Genomic DNA, 16,807 nt, shown 5'->3' with positions numbered 1-16,807 from the left:
CGCAAATCAGTAGAGGGTAGGGGGTGCAGGAGGCAATATAAAACGTGAAAGTAAAGAGAAACAAAAATGCGAGAGAAACGAAATAAAAAAGAAATAGCCGTCTACAGTATTCTAAGTAGGATAAATTGCACTATACCACGGTATAACCTGCACTATACCACCATAACACTAACTCAGTTAAGCTGAATTGCCTCTCTATCCTAGTAACCTCTGCAAGCAGACATATAAATGGGAATGAAAGAAAAATTTAAGAAAAAGTATCGCTAACAGATATTTAATGAGCATAGCATAAGGGAACGGATAACAGAGACACGTCGGAGAAGAATCCCTAAGGCTGCCAAAAAGTGGTGTAGCTGCCTTCCTTGATTGCGTGATTGACATTTCTTGTATCGATAATTTCTTTAACACTAGAAAAAGAGAAAGAGACAGACGCGGACACCCGCCCACTTAAACACACACGCATGTCCACAAAATAAAGGCAAAGGAGAAGAAATACCTTCTTTACTAACGTGCAGAATCGGCGCTTCGCGATTTAAACTGCGGCGACACGCAGTTTTCTCATCGAACGCTGAAATCGGCGTGTGAAAAAAAAAAAATAGATTAGAAAAAGAACGCGCGAAAGGAGGTAGTGTCGGCAATAAGAGACGTCGACAAGCTTCTGGATTACGCAAAACGCAATATTTTAGGGCACGCTGCTTCAGGAATGCACACTTGAAGAGGAACCCTTGTCGACATTTTTCTGACAGCGTTGCCAAAGGAAACCAGATTGCGCGCGTTCGGAGCGCGGCGAGGCTGCTTCCAACGAGTGCAGCATTGAGAAATGTAAGAGCAGATGGATTTTTTAGAGCGAAAAGAAGAACAAGAAAAAAAGGGGGACTTGAACTTAAGAACAAATAGACAGAAGATTGCGCAGGGGTGGGTGGGTTTAGTGGACGTCGAGAGAGCGGCTGTGATGGCATCCGCTCGAACAGATGTTTATTTCTATTGCGAGGGGAGCAACGTGAAAAAGAAAAGCGTTGCGTACGCTCTTGCAACTTGCGTCACTGGCCGCAAAAGTGATGGAGTTGTTTTCCTATTTTTGCTGGTCTCTTATCTTTTTCCCTTCTTTCTTTAATAGTGGTCTCACGCCAGCGCACCGACCTGCAGGACTGCAGTTGTGTACATGAAAACATGGGGGTTTTGCTATACTTAGAAAACACCGTGCCGGTTGCGTAAAGAGTTCAACGTTTCCCGGTGGTGTTGCTCATGGTACGAGAAATAAAGCGGACTGAATATTTCATCGAACGTACATTACTCCCATTTCGTTGGGGGGAAATTCTGTTGTCTCAAAAATTGATGCAATTAAGAGGTAACAGTTATCGAATAAAATGCCCTTTACGCGAACCATCTCTTTGGAGGGGTTATAGCATTTATTTCGCTATGTAGAAATAAAAGAAATGGCACATAATCAGGAGAGAATCGGGATCGGTGATGCCGAAACAATAGTTAACTTCGTTTTGCTGTTTGTTTTCAGTAAAATTTTCGTCCTGCTGAAAGTCCCTTATTTCAATAAAACGTATCCGGCCAGTATAGGTGAGCATCAGTTTCAAATAGATACTGCGCAACGGAACGTGAACGAAGGGAGACACAGAACTCCCACAAACGAGCGCACACTATGTCGCTTCCGTTCCTCCCTTTTTCCACGTTTCATTGCGCTGTTTGCACTCGAATCCTTTATTATGTTGCTGTTTCTATGGTGACCCAGAGGCGTTGACCGTACAATAAAAGCTTTAGAAGTGGCGCTTATAGCATGGTTCCGTGGTAATTCTTTATCGTTTATGTTTCCCCTGAAAACAGTATTGAAAGGTGCTTTGCACGTGCTATCAGTTCGCCCAAAAGTCTCTCGCGGTCTTTTCTCGTCTCTGTAAAGTCACGATGCGCGCTACGGCGTCATTCCAATTTACGAAGCCTGCGTTTGCTGCTTCGCCTGAAGGACTGGGTGGAGCACTCTTCTTGTCTGATCGATGAAAAAAAAAAAAAGAAATTTGAAAGAATTCCGCGATTTTTCCGGCTTATTCCTTCCCGCTACAGGCGACTACTACTGGCGACAAGGAACAGCGCCCCGGCAGTATATCAGGCACCTCACAACGCTGGCCTCACGATAGGCGCGGCCAGCGAATGGCGTCGCAGGCGTCGAAGCTCGATGGTGCGCGATATGAGACCGATGGCAAACCGTCGGCGTTAGTCAGTGTCCAGTGAAATATGGAATAACGTTAGCTTGGCGTCTACTGTCCGCTGACGGCTACTGACCGGTGCATAGAAAGAGCTCAGCGGTGGCGCTATATAGTTTGCCTATATGTAGGCTCGTGTGTGCTCGAAACGTTCGTGGCAGCAGCGGAATGCAGAACGCCGCCCATGCCCCGCCACCGTTGTGATTGAGCGTACATAGCGCTCACGGTGCGTTTCTCATTTCGCTTCGTCATTTCTGCAGCAGCCAAACGCGTTCCTCGTCTCTGAAGACCCTGTAACAGTCCCCTTGCGAGCGGTGCATGCGCCTCGAGCGTCCGCATATAACTGCTATCGCAATAAACACGCGTAGGCTGGTTGCGCGCAGGCGACTATTTGGCGAGTCAGACGTGTCGCACGCAAAGCCAGGACCATCTTACGCCTAACAGTGAGGCAACCGAACGACGGCAGCTTTGTGCAACGTTGCACACATTGCGCCAGAACTTGCTCCAAATTTGATGACGCCACCCGCTCGTGTAAGTGAAGCTGGGATTTGGTTCGCAGTGCCTATTTTTTGTGAGACCTTTGTACCGTAGAACCGCTATCTTGCCGTCTTCCCATTCTGCACCATGCGAGCACCCTGCAGTAGCTATTACGAAGATTTCTCACGTACGAGTCACCTTGTCCTGCAGAAGGGCACGCATTTGGGCTGGATGGTTCATGATTACGAGCCGATAAACAGCGCTAAACGACAGGATAAAGAGAAGGACACGGACCACAGCGCTGACTTGTGAGCTCTGTGGTCTTAATCAGAGTGCATTCCGGGCCAAGTTGGTAATCCGTTACTCAAGCATTATTGCGCAACAAAATAAAGACACGGACGCAAGAGAAGAAGACACACCAAGCGCAACCTTTCAACTAAGTTTATTGCACCACTGGATCAGTTTATACATGTGAAGCAGTATAGACTGCACATGCACTTACATGAAAACGAACTTCGCATTCGTGTACCATATTGTTATGAGTCAGGCAAGTCTTCTCTTACGTCCGTGTCTTGTTTGTTGCGCAATAATACCTGAGCTCTGGGGTCTGTGTCCTTTTCTTCGTCCTGTCGTTTAGCGCTGTTTTTCTGCTCGTAACTTTGTTCGCCGAGCCAATCTGTAAGGAAATAAAGGTAAAGTGTAAAGCTGCCACGGCGCACTGTTCTATCCATACTTACACTGGAGTTCACGCCGTTGCAAAATAATGACTCTTTGAAGTCTGTCGTGGTTTCAGTGGAGAGCTCGCGGAGTTATGGTCATACACTTGAATAATATGTCCACCGTCATTCTAAAAGTAGAATAAAAAAGAAAAATAAAGATGCCTGGAAGTCAGTGAACTTGTATAAACGAACAAATAAAAACATGCTTGTTAGAAACTTTTCCATATAGACTTAAAGACGTAAAGACGTAAAGGCGAGTCTGTAAGAAAAAAAATGATGTCTATAATCTCTCAATTCTTATAGTGCCCATTTGTGGAACATATTGCATTCCTATAGACTCCTGTTTGAACACGCTGTGATTATTTGCTGTGCTATATGTGCTTTCTGTGACATACAATGTGCTCACCCGAGCTTTCTGTGAACAACTGGTGCACGCGTTTCGACTTTCGTTTACATTTTATTTTGTTATTTTATGGTTTATTCGTTCTTTTGTTCATTCGTTTGTTTGTTGGTATGTATGTATGTATGTATGTATGTATGTATGTATGTATGTATGTATGTATGTATGTATGTATGTATGTATGTATGTATGTATGTATGTATGTATGTATGTATGTATGTATGTATGTATGTATGTATGTATGTATGTATGTATGTATGTATGTATGTATGTATGTATGTATGTATGTATGTATGTATCTTTTAGCCGGCCTAACTTCCATCAAGTACCGCTCCACTAATTGAGAAATAGTTGCCGGCATCACAAATTATGCCACTCTCCTACACGTATACAATTATATTAAGGTGGTCTACAGGAAGCCTGTAGACAGCCATGACACTGCATAAATTCATTATATTCTTGGACGGTCACATGCCTTGTGTTCTATTATCCAGCCTCTGATGCTGTCCTACTTCGCCGAACCGATTTGAGCGGATGAAGTACATATGCGTTTCCGACACTCACGTCTGTGCAGGTGACTTCTAACCAGAGCTTATGCCAGGCACAACTGGTGTGCGCATCGGGGTATATAATGCGGTACGTTTAGATAGGACAAACATGCGAGTGCGCATCTGTTGCCACGTGTTTTGAAAAAGTTCGCAATCGATCAGCAGTGGGAGATCGAGGGCGACAAAACATTTCCTCTCAGATCAGACGTGTATTCATTTTCGCCTTGTGTTTTCACTTTTAGTGTGGTCGCCTCTCCGGACTCTTGTACGTAGAACAAATCGGCCGCCGCTGCCATGGTGTGTCGTGGCAGTTTTATCGAAACGAAGATAAAAAAGAAGAAAGAAAGAAAAGAAAACGATATTACCTCATATTCGACAAATTTGGCTTTACCCTTGGCCATGAATAATCTCCTGACATATAAGAACATTCGACACGTACTGCAGTTTCTGCGATTAGGTGAAAGCCACTAAATCAGGAAAAATGACAATAATCTAGAATAGAAAAAAATTATGCAGATTCAACGCACATGTTGTAACATACTTAAAGTAAAGCGGGTAATCAGTAAAACGGGACAAAAAAGTGTTTAATTGACTGCTTTACAGCTAGCGGGGATGCCTGTAATCTTGTTTACTTTCATAGTATGCAACGAGTAACCTTACGAAATGCATTTGTTCATCCACCACACAGGTCGAAACTTTACTGCCATGCAATTTTCATATTTCTGCTTGTTTACGAGCTGTACCGACCACGCAAACTCCAACTCAGGTGGATGCGCAGTGTGATACGTCTATACACAGCAGTGCCAAAAGGACGATGCTGGTCGAGGGAAGAATGGTGATGACAGGTGATGACACAGAGACGCGCAACATGTTTCAAGCAGCATCTCGGTGATTCTGTACCTCTTGCATCACAGTGGGACGTGCCCATTCTGGAGGATTGTCCAAGGACGGGCAACTTTCCAGTGGCCATTCTATTAACTTTCTAATATTAGCCATTCTATTAACAAATCGGTGCGCTTTAGAGATATGTCTGAGCCGACAAGGAATGTTTAGATTTTGTGCAGGAAGTTATTATAATAATTAACGTAATTATTATCTGCGTACATGTTTAGCGTGCAAGGGGTGTACAGGCCACATCGCTGGTGGCTTGATATACCCGCATGTTCAACCCCACCACCACCATTACACTTCGCATATACATCTATATATCCACAAATATCTCTGCCGAGATAGCAACCGACCCAACAACACTCAGGAGCCGGGCAGCCACGCGGGACCCGCCAAAGCGGACAAGGAGAGCTTCGTTTGAAAATCATTCTAATTGTTTATGTATGAAATGCCAGTTTAATAATAATCAAAAAAGGTTATTCAGGCTTTTAGAGACTTCTTTTCACATTTTCGAGAAACTTTCCTGTCAGGAATTTGAATTGAATAGAATTTATTGATAGGAAAGACAGAGAGGTCGACCTGAGCTAGTGCGCTCTAGTCTTCTACTCTGCACTGGGGAAGAGGGAAGGGGAGTGAAAGTACTGGGATGGATGATGATGATTCCTATCAGGACGCTCTCATATCACCTCATGCCCTCATCCTTTAATCAATAACCGATTTAATTTTTGTATAGAGCTGGCTACTCAATAGTTGCAAAGGTTTTCGTTTTCTCCCTACTCTTCTAATACAATAATTGATCCCCTCACATGGCCATATTAGCTACAGGCGACATTTTACTTAGCTATCATTTGTACATTAAACTCACTGACGCCAAGGCGTGTCCTGGAAGAGCACATATTGGGAATTCAAATGACTGCATGGGGAAATTATCACTCGATCTTGGGCGAAAAAACTTGAAATACTCTCTTCTGGCGGGAAAGTTGAGGCGATACAGAATGGAACAGAAATACGAACCAAAACGTTGGGAATTCTGCCCCGCAAGCTGAACCCACAAGAATTTTTTTGTTTTGTTTTGCCAGCGTTACGATTGGCTGGCGTCTGCCCTTACAACGTTAATGTAAGAGCTTACACACACACACACACACACAAACACACACACACACACACACACACACACACACACACACACACACACACACACACACACACACACACACACACACACACACACACACACACACACACACACACACACACACACACATATATATATATATATATATATATATATATATATATATATATATATATATATATATATATATATATATATATATAAGCCAACGTCTCTATCACGTAGTTCTCGCAGACGTGAAGTAATGCTGGGGGTTGATGGAGAGAGAAAAAGAAAGGGCGATCAAGCGTGAAGCTGACGATGATAAACTACAGCAATGCTGAACGGTCGTGTTGCCGGTGACATCTCCAGGTTGTCTTCATCGGTCACGTTAGGACCCGACCTAGCGAAGCGAAGGCTAGGTGCTTCCCGCGACAACAAGGAACCGCCCCGCGAATAGGAAAACAAAAGCTTGCGCGCTTGGTGACGTCAAGCGCGACCACTTGTCCGAGACGAGGGAGAGGGAGTCACAGACACAAACACAGAGTGGGACATGCGGAGGTGCGAAATGAACGAAGGGCTCATAATAGATGGTCCGTACTTCGATCCGCGCTGGGGCCCGGCGCGCGACCACGGAGTGTGTCAAGCATCGATTAAGGAGAGCAGCAGGCGTCGCCCTTTCTCGATCGGTGCGGGCCGACGTACACCGATCGGAACATCACTGTTGCCCTTGTACGCACGTGTACCTCGACTTTGGCGTGTTTTGTGCCTGACACTGCTCCTCGAGGAGGCATGCACCAACGCCTGGTCGGATGAACGCGGCGAGGGGAATCGATCCCGATTCCCTGGCGGTGCTTCTGCGTATGCGTTTCAACGATGCTTGTTCCGTGGGCTGCAGTGGCCGAACCAACTTGCAGATGGAGAAAAATAGCAAAGTTGGGCAAAGAGTCACGAAACAGCTGCTTATGTGCCACGAACAAAATGCTGAGACACTTTTTCCTGTTGTCTGGGGCACCGAGTCTCGAAATTGTGAACTGTTCAATACGAATGAGGATGCAGGTCATGTGGTGTGTGACTGCCCTCAGTACTTGGAATAGCGACGAAAGTTAAGCAATGACCTTATGCGTCTCGACAGCCCTCCTTTGTCGGAGGACGTTATTTTAGGCCCTTGGCTAGACGTTAAACCGAGTTTTCACGCCATTCAGACATTACTTGACTTTTTAAAAAGTACGGGCCTGGACTGTAGGTTTTGAGGCCTAATTGCTTGTTATTTGTTTACGTGCTCTTTTTGCCGTCATCGTCACCCATGATGCTCGTCTTTCTTCCAGCTTTCTTTCCCTGTCCCCCTTTCCCCAGCGCAGAGTAGCTGTCTAAAGGAATGTACGTACTTCAGGCCAACTTCTCTGTATTTCGTATCATTAAACTTTCCGCTCTCTCTCTCCCTCTGAGGTACAAATACTCGATCGTCGAAGCTCTCCGCTGGCATGTTCACAAGGCGTACAAGGCACCGCTGCGTTTGTTGACCTCGAGAGACTTCTGCGAAGCAGAAGCAGAGGTGACCGATCGCAGGGGAACAATAACCTCCAGCGTGTCAATATCCCACAGCTTCATCACGGAAGCGGAGGAAGTCGCCATCACACTCATTATCCAAATGGAAAGAAAATCAAGGGAACTGCTGACCGTCTCAACCGATTTCCTAACACCATGCAGGAATTTCCAAAGAGGAAGGATGGGTACGAACGCACGCCGAATCCTGACCAAACTCAAAGAAGAGGACCGAACAGAATTTATCCAAACGATAACTTGGGTGCCGGGACACGTGGAGATTACAGGGAACATACATGCGGATAGAGCGGCCCGAGGATGCGCAAACTACCGGGCCCTCAACACATCCGCGGTACAGGGCCTAACGCCTATTCATTCCGACTAGTCTACGATATTAAACTACCATAGTAGGAATCGTATGATTTATTCACCACCTCACAGAACACTGAAGACCTTTCATCAGTTTACATAAACTACACAAGATATACTTCACAGCCTTTAGGCCCATATGCCCATGGTGCGCGTCAACACTAACCCTGTACCCCATAACATGAGAGTGTACATCACACAATATAGAACCTCACATAACAAATCCAAACAGAGATTAATGGAAGGCACTGTTGGCCAGCTCAGACCTAAAGGACCAGATCCTCCTGGTCAGAATAGCCAACAGGCTCGCAGAAGCCAGCGGAGCCCTGAAATAGGGGCTCCTACCATCGATAAGCCTCACATGAGGCCACCTGAATAACTAATAATTCAGTGGGGTTCATCCACTCATTCACTCACTGTGAGCATATTTTGGCGTGTGATTTTGCTTCTGGCAAGTCCACGAGCTGACCGCGCGCCTTCATTCGATCTCGCCTTTATGTCCTTATGTTGCTATATAGTCTTCTGGTATAAATTGTTTGCTGTAGAGAGCAAGTTGTAGTTCTTATCCCGACTGCGGCATTTCTATGTATTTTTCTTTCTTTCTCTAATTATGGGTTTTACGTGCCAAAATCACGATCTGATTATGAGGCACGCCGTACTGGGGGACTCCGGAATAATTTTGACCACCTGAGGTTCTTTAACATGCACCTAATTCTAAGGACACATGTGTTTTCGCATTTCGCGCCCGTAGAGATGCGGCCACCGTGGCCGGGATGCTATCCCGTGACCTCGTGCTTAGCAGCCCAGCATCATAGTCACTAAGCAAGCACGGCGTGGTTTCTATGGAAAGGAAAGAGAACAAGCAATATCGAACAAAGCGAAGACGGGCAAATCACATTGCGACGTTTTATCCTTAATTAGAAGACCCTCATTTCCCGCAGCTGCAATATCGAGAAACGCCTACATCACAATGGGATCCTACGTGAAACCCAAGTAACCTGACGCAGTAGCCAAGTGGCTATCGTGTTTTGCGGCGAAGCTCGAAATCGAGGGTTCGATCCCGGCCGCGGCGGTCGCATTTCAATGTGTTTGAAATGCAAAAAAGTTCGCGTACTTAAATTTAGGTGCATATTAAGTAACAATAAGTGTTCAAACTATTCCATAGTCCCTACTATGGCGTGTCTTAAAACCAGATCGTGATTCCGACACGTAAACCCCAGAATTAATTAAAAGTAATTAGGAGAAACCCATTTAGTTTGCGTTGTTGATGGATACAGGTGTTTTTTATATATCTGATTTTGTTTTATTTTTCAGTAAGGCTGGCATGGAGATCAGTAAATACTTCGTAATCGTCTACTCAGTTCAGCAAAGAGAAGCAGTGACTAGCAGAATTAAGTACGCCACCAAAGTCCCACAAGATTTACTCATTCAATGGATTCACGATGAATGGCACATTTCAGCTGTTATGCCCACACTGACTTGAAGAAGCTCTTAATGCTCAGTAAATATCTTTCCCACTCTAAGCAACGCTGTGCCGGTGGAGATTGTCCAAGCAGGACCATCGAGAACTTCTGCCTCAGAGTCTGGCGTTCGCATCTTCTCACGTGAACTGCGTCGCACATATCTCACCACGCTCATAGCCCACTGACTTCAGCATGGGTCGACGACCCGAATATTTCTCCCGTACAAATTCCATAAAATTTTTTGTTTGACCATCGCTCCAATAACAGCGACTTTGGGAAAATGGCGAACACGAACCGGAACTATGGGTTCTGTTATTGCTATTATGGATTTTTATTTATTTGTTTGTATGTTTTTACCTCAACTGTCCCATTCAAGGAACATTACATGAGGTGTGGGTAGAAAAAGGATGGTCAGAAAGGGTGGGCAGGCTGACGCGGGCAGTCCGAGTGTTAGTGAGATAGATATTTTATTTTCAGCAAAGGGAGCAACGTCAGCCTTCGCTGGCGTGCTACTCTGCCCTGGGTAAGAGGGAAAGAGAAGGAAAGAATATCGATGAATGGGGATAAGGGTGTGAGGGGACGCATATCTACATTACAAAACGGCAATATTAAACCCACTCCTCCAGCTCCGTGGTAGCGGGACTGGATGAAAGGAAAAATTCCAAAAATTCTTTCAATGTCTGCCACGTAGTATAGTATGAAACCATGGGCAAATAACAGTGCCTATCGACTTCGGTCTCCTGCCTACGCTGGCTAGGAAACTGTCAACAGAACCAATCGATCTTGGTGAGACAGGTTGTCTCCCCACACACATGCTGTGCGAGTACATAATATGCCTTCTAGCGTTTCAGGCGTTCGATAGTGTTCACAGTCAGTTCGGATTGCGTGGGCGCATAGTGGTGCGTGGAATCAACTTCAAGACGAATCCTGCGTAACAAAGATACCTGGCTTAGCGTAACCTTCGGGGCTGTACGGAATTTCGCGTCGCTAATTTCCTTCTTTCGTTCCCTTCTCTATCTCTCCCTGTAATCTTTGTTTCCCCGGGCCTCCTGATGTAAAAGCGATGTATTTCGTTCGCGCTCGTTGGTACATGTTGGTAGAAGGTGCATCATGCTTGCTGATTCAGGCAGGTGGCCTTTTGATCAAGTGTGCTTCCGCGGTCACTGATGACAGGCATTCCCCCGGTGTAGGGTAGCCAACCGAACTTTATTCTGGTTAACCTCCTTGCCTTCTTTTTTTCCCTTTCCTTCCCATCAGGATTGAATACATGTCGGCATCTGGGGATGTTGTCAGCATGAGCCCTGTATGCATCATCGCGAAGTGCTGCATGAGTGACGTAACAGTCGAGTGTCAATACTGAAGTGCGGTGCATAAGACGATAACACCGCAGACGGCGAAGTACGTGCGAGGATAGCGCCCGAAGGGGTTTGCGCTTCGCCGCACTTTGACTTGCGGCGCAGGTCAGCGGACAACCATGGATGGAGGGAAGAATCCGGTAGCCCACATTGGGGCCGAGCCCCCAGCACCAGCGTGCGCCCGACTGTAGATGTGAGCATTGGGCACCATATCGCGATATTGTAACCCCCGTAGTGGACAGTTCATTTGCTGTATTTACTCAAGCATTCTGCGATTTATTCCGCACCTCTCCAATATCGGTCATCTTAACCCTGATAGTACAAGGCGCTTTCACAAACTTCAAGTGATGAAGCTCATGCATTGTATCTATTTAGCCCACTGGGCTTATTTTGTATTTTGTACCAGTTGTATTTAAGCCTGCCTATATTTACCATTATCAACTGTTTGTACCCATATCAATATCTTCGGGATCAACCGATTGTTCCCGTCTCAATAACTGTCCCATATTACGTTGGTGCAATACTTCTCCGCGTCAAGACCTCCAGGCTACTGAAATACTGATTCTACTGATAGTGATACAGATTACCGATACTGATACAAGTACTGCTTGTAATAGTGATGCAAATAAATAAATACTAATATTCTCATATATGTCTTTGCATCCTAATGTTGTCCGTGACGTCTAAAGTTTGGAAGCATATATACGTATACTTGCATGGTATACTTGACAAAGGCTAGACCAACTCGACAAGTCCCCATTTACGGAAAGCGACATTCTTGGAAACTGGTCTACACGAACATTTAAAAGACACCGTACTGTGTCACGAGTTCTGACTGTACATTCTGTGACGCAGAATGTATGAATGGGACATTGACACAGTGTAACACTACGTAACGCCGTAGCAGTCTGTGTGACAGCGCCCACAGAAACATTTCTGTATTGTATGTGCGTGTGCGTGTGTATGTGTTTTCGTTTCGCATTCTTTTTCCTCCAATCTATCCCATCCATTTCTCCATCCGATGGTACAGAATAGCCAACCAGAAAGAATCTTTAATCACCCTGTCTTTCCTTTGCCTCTCTCTCTCTCTCTCTCTCTCTCTCTGTGTGTGTGTGTGTGTGTGTGTGTGACAAAGGAAATACGCGGAATACCAAGCGTACAAAAACGATGGAGAGCAGTTAAACTGCCCAGACTTAACCTAACCAGAAAAGCGCCTGCCTCTGATCGTCGATCACGCCCGTCTCGAGAAAGTGTAGTAATCAGTAACCCTAACGAACATTTTGTCCTTTTTCACTGTTTTCGTTCGCATACGGAACGATATGTTTCACATGTACTTCGACGTCGCCCGTCTGAATCGTGAGACAGACGGCACACTTGGCGTGAATAACACATGAAGAGACGGAATGGCACCAGCTGGACGGTCTTGTCACGTTATTCTTAATTCACCTCGCCAACTGCTGCTTCTCTTTTTGCCTTGCATATAGATTGACTCAGTCTGGGGCGAAGCAGCGACTCTGCTAGGCGATCTTTTTTTCTTTATAACGCACGGAACTGCTACTGACGTTACGGCTAAAGGTTTTTCTACGAGAGACAGGTGAAATTACACGCTTGGAGCGTTGCGGTAACAGCTAGCGATAATAACGAGTTGTAGGCGACCGAGCGACATTAAAAGGCGAGGCGGTGATGATGCATCGTGATACTGACACGAACGAATGTCAGAACGAACACCATGATGAGGGCGAGAATAGGCAGGTTTATCAAAAACCATGTGGTGCGTAACGGGCCTCCTGATGTAAAAGCGATGTATTTCGTTGGCGCACGTTGGCGCATGTTGGTAGAAGGTGCATCATGCTTGCTGATTCAGGCAGGTGGCCTTTTGATTAAGTGTGCTTCCGCGGTCACTGATGACAGGAAACTGGACCGAAATACAGCGTTGATGATTGATTTCTCTTCTCTCTGTTCCCCTGCCTTTCTTTTTTGCTTTTACAGGCTATCCCCAGAGACAAGCACGCATTCCGAGCTCGGTACTATAGACACAACTCAAAGAAGTGAAGGTGTCCTCGTACGGCTAATTAATCGCTGAATGGACCATCAATAGAGGGAATACTTTTGTATCAGCAACGCTGATAAGCTGCTCATTAGTACTTTTAGCCGAGTGTTGCATATCACAGTGATTTTCAAGCAGAACTTACGTCTAAATAGAGGTAAATATGAGCTATATCACTGCGGTTTAAGAGGACAAGAAAGTAAAAATATATGATTAACGCCGCATTAAATTAAAGCCTATGTTTTCCGTATATTATATACTTCATTAAAAAAAAGGCTTTAACACTGAACAGACTTACGCTGTCGCATTTCACACAGGCCGCACAAAATTCGATAGAAAGGCGTACGATACTCTTTAAAAGTGCCCGCTGTAGGAATAGATGATAATGGGGAACAAGGCCAAAAAAGAAGCTTTGCATAACGCGTTACCTTATCGACGTGGTGGCAACGATGAATTGCAGTCCAACAAATTTGTGTTGAAAGACCCGAAACATCCGAGATCGTTGTTTTGTCTTCGCTAAAGGGTTCGCCTCTATTTCACATTGAGACATGTTTTGCGAAAATAGCACTGACATAAACTGACAATATCTCGATACAACCGTGTATTGTAAAGGAAAAGCCACAGGTTAATGGCGTCTTTATAGGGCCAAAATGAGTCGGCTAGGTAGCCAGCGTATTATAGTTTTATAGTTTCGGTGTTGTTCGAAAGTGAACACGCGGCTAAATATATTATTATGCAACAAGCTGAAACTTCGCTTGCCGTAATTATTAAATAAGTGGATAAGTGAGTCAAGTTACCGAAAGAGACGCACAACGCCGGGCGCGCTCAAGTCTTTAAGCGGACGTTTCGAACATACTTTTAAAAAGGTGAAACAAAAGAATTCCATTGGTTTCTAAGCTTCATTTCTTAACGCTTAGTTCAAGGCTTAACAGCACACGACGCAAAAAGCTCGATATGTGTAGAGATAAACGCACGCGTGTATATCAAGTTTTTAGACGCCGAAAGGAAAAGCGAGAAGTTGTGAAACGCTTATGAAAAAAGCAAGATCCTATTACTGATAGCTCAGTTATCAGCCAATATAGAAGTAAAGTAAATATGCACAACAACAGACATAGCGTCGAAAAATAGAATTTAGCAGCCATATTTTGAGCAAATGGACGCAGCCTGTATGTACAGACACATCACGAAGACACGAAATTCTGCAAAAACTTGTTCTCGCTAAGGAGAAGGATTCGCAAATATCTGACCGCAGACCCGCTTTTTCGTCGCTAATGGCTTCATGTTCACAATCGAGCCAGTTTAGCAAAAGAGAAATGCCACACTTGCTTCTGGACAATCTTCATGACACTTAGATTTTTGGCCAGCACACTTAGACAATCCAGGTGACCGAGTCTGCAGTCAACCGAAACGCTTGGACTGCGGCGAAGAAGGAAAAAAAAGAACGAATAGTCGAAAAGACAGATAATAAGGGTACAGGTATACTCTTAAACCCGCGCCTGTTCAATCAAACCAGCCACGTGGCGACTGCAATGACCAGCGGAAGTTGAAAGCGAAATCGGTCGTAAACGTCCTGCGGGGGACATTAACGTGAACGGGGACATCGGGCCAAATCAGCTGGTTGAGGAGGGGCCTCTAAGACGATGGGTTTAGGTGACGAAAGTTCCCGTTCGAATCTGGCGGCAGCATTCCGAGCCATGTCCAAGCCGAAGACGCAGCTTCCGCCGCCGGCCGTGGTCATCACGCTGGACACTGACCCGTTCACCGTGGATGCCAGCCCGGCTACAACGCCCACCACTGCCACCACGCCCACACTCGCCAAGGGTCGCCAATCCGTGCACAGGTACGCGCGCAAAGAGCGCTGCTTTCGGTGGAATCGCCACGCCACGCCCACATATTGTGTTGCCACTTCAGCACATTTTAGCTGTTAGAGGAATGAGACTGTACGCAAATCGGAGTAAATCGATTTTTTATCGTTCGCACTGTCCATTGAGAATGAAGGAAACAAGGGGTTGTGTCCGCAAAGCGTTTAGTTCGTAAGTGTCGTTTGGCAGTGGCAGGCCGCCATCGCTAAGCGGGCGCTACATGAGGTGCAACTAAGTCCAACAGGCGGCATCATGTCCAACGTCACGGCCTGCTGGCGTCTGCCCTCGTGAACAGGTCAACCTTAAGAACTTCCTTTTTTGTGAATATGGACATGTGTACGGGATGTATGGCAGGGTTATATTTTGTAAGATGAATTCTATTTGTATTCTTTCTGGCCTACGTCATTCATCCGCACGAGACCGCAACGCCGGTATACCACTGGGTTGGCCACACGATGGGACCGGTGATAAGCGAATAAAAAATCGAAGCAAAAGAATCCCCACAAATTACAATCCGATCACATTAGGGTGGTTCGTAAGAAAGTGCGCCCTCCAGTCTATAGCGGGGAGCATATTATTGATAAATAACTCCGGCCAGTCACGCACAGTTCTTATGAATGGAAGGCTTCTTTAAGTTGGCACGAGGACCATATCCACCATATCTTCCGACCTGCGAACTATGATATTTGAATCTTTCGACACGACACCTAAGGAGTGGGAAAATGACACAACGTTACGTTTTTCTTTATCTTTAAGCATGCTCCGAGTACACGCATTTTGAGAAGCACACAGGCAGTTCATGAACAATATTTTTTACATTTAGACGCAGCACACAAGCAGCAATCAGATTCTACTAGCAGATAATGACAAGCAACACATTGTCTATAGATAACAGTGATTTACGAGTAAATCTGCTGTCGCCGATATCACCTGTTTCACGGCCGTGCTCGAAGCAAGTACCCGTCCGGCGTATTTTTGCCATCAAAATACCTCCAACAGAAAGTTCGGTGACTGACGAGCGGATCTTTTCCCCGAACAGAAGTTTTTTTAGCAAAATTTGACGTGACATTCGTACAGTCGTAAAACGATCCCAAATTCGCAACCATAACGAAAAATTCGGAAGGATTGGCAGGTATGAAAAACACGTATCGATGGAACCAGTTATCTTGAACAGTAACTTATATCTGGAAGTAACGTTCGCTTCCTCGTTTCCGATTTCAATCTACTACGTTATTTGGGGCCTGTTAGCACCTCCTGTAGTGGCCGGAAGCGCGTTCCCTTAAAGCTGCAGTTATGTTGGACTCTCCGTTCGGCGTCGCAAGTACGCTGCATGGTAGACGGCTGCAACCAAAGGAGCACGCAGCTAGTTATATTTAGAAGTGCTGCGTCTTTCTTCTTCTCTATTTAATTTTTATGTTAGGGAACCTAGATATGAACGTCCTCCACGTTTGCACGCTCCTGTAGGAGCTACAAACATGTAACGCGTGCTTCAACTTCCATGACGCAACTGAAGTGACTCAAGCCCACGAAGGGCTGAAACTAATCAAAAAGTAGACAGGGATTACTGACAGGGACAAGGTCTGAGTTACTGCATTTTGCCCCTCTGAGGCAAAATTCAGAAATTACTGGCACAAGCGAAGTCGTTTAGAATATCTTTAGTGCACTCTAGGCGGCTGCAGAGAGCGAAGAATGAAATTAAGTAAAGTTATTCTCTGTGTACACGGGCGGAATGTGAATGAAAGAGAGCGTAAAGAATGTAAAGTAGGGAGGAATTCGAGCGTAAGGCCGTTATCGCCATCGCTAATAGGAT

The 16,807-nt window shown here is 45.4% G+C and overlaps 1 protein-coding gene across 1 annotated transcript in view; it reads left to right on the top strand.

Annotated features, from left to right (window-relative positions):
- The window catches only part of LOC142578933 (solute carrier family 35 member F3-like), a 225,754-nt gene that overhangs the window by 54,766 nt on the left and 154,181 nt on the right, over nt 1–16,807 (top strand). Inside the window, exon 2 of the mRNA XM_075688637.1 lies at nt 13,078–14,975. Within this exon, the coding sequence (XP_075544752.1) occupies nt 14,776–14,975 (200 nt within the window). The 5' untranslated portion in view covers nt 13,078–14,775. The remainder of the gene's footprint in view (nt 1–13,077; nt 14,976–16,807) is intronic.

This window comes from Dermacentor variabilis, chromosome 4, assembly GCF_050947875.1.
Source record: "Dermacentor variabilis isolate Ectoservices chromosome 4, ASM5094787v1, whole genome shotgun sequence".
NCBI classification, from domain to species: Eukaryota; Metazoa; Arthropoda; class Arachnida; order Ixodida; family Ixodidae; genus Dermacentor; species Dermacentor variabilis.
This window is presented reverse-complemented; position numbering and strand designations above follow the sequence as displayed.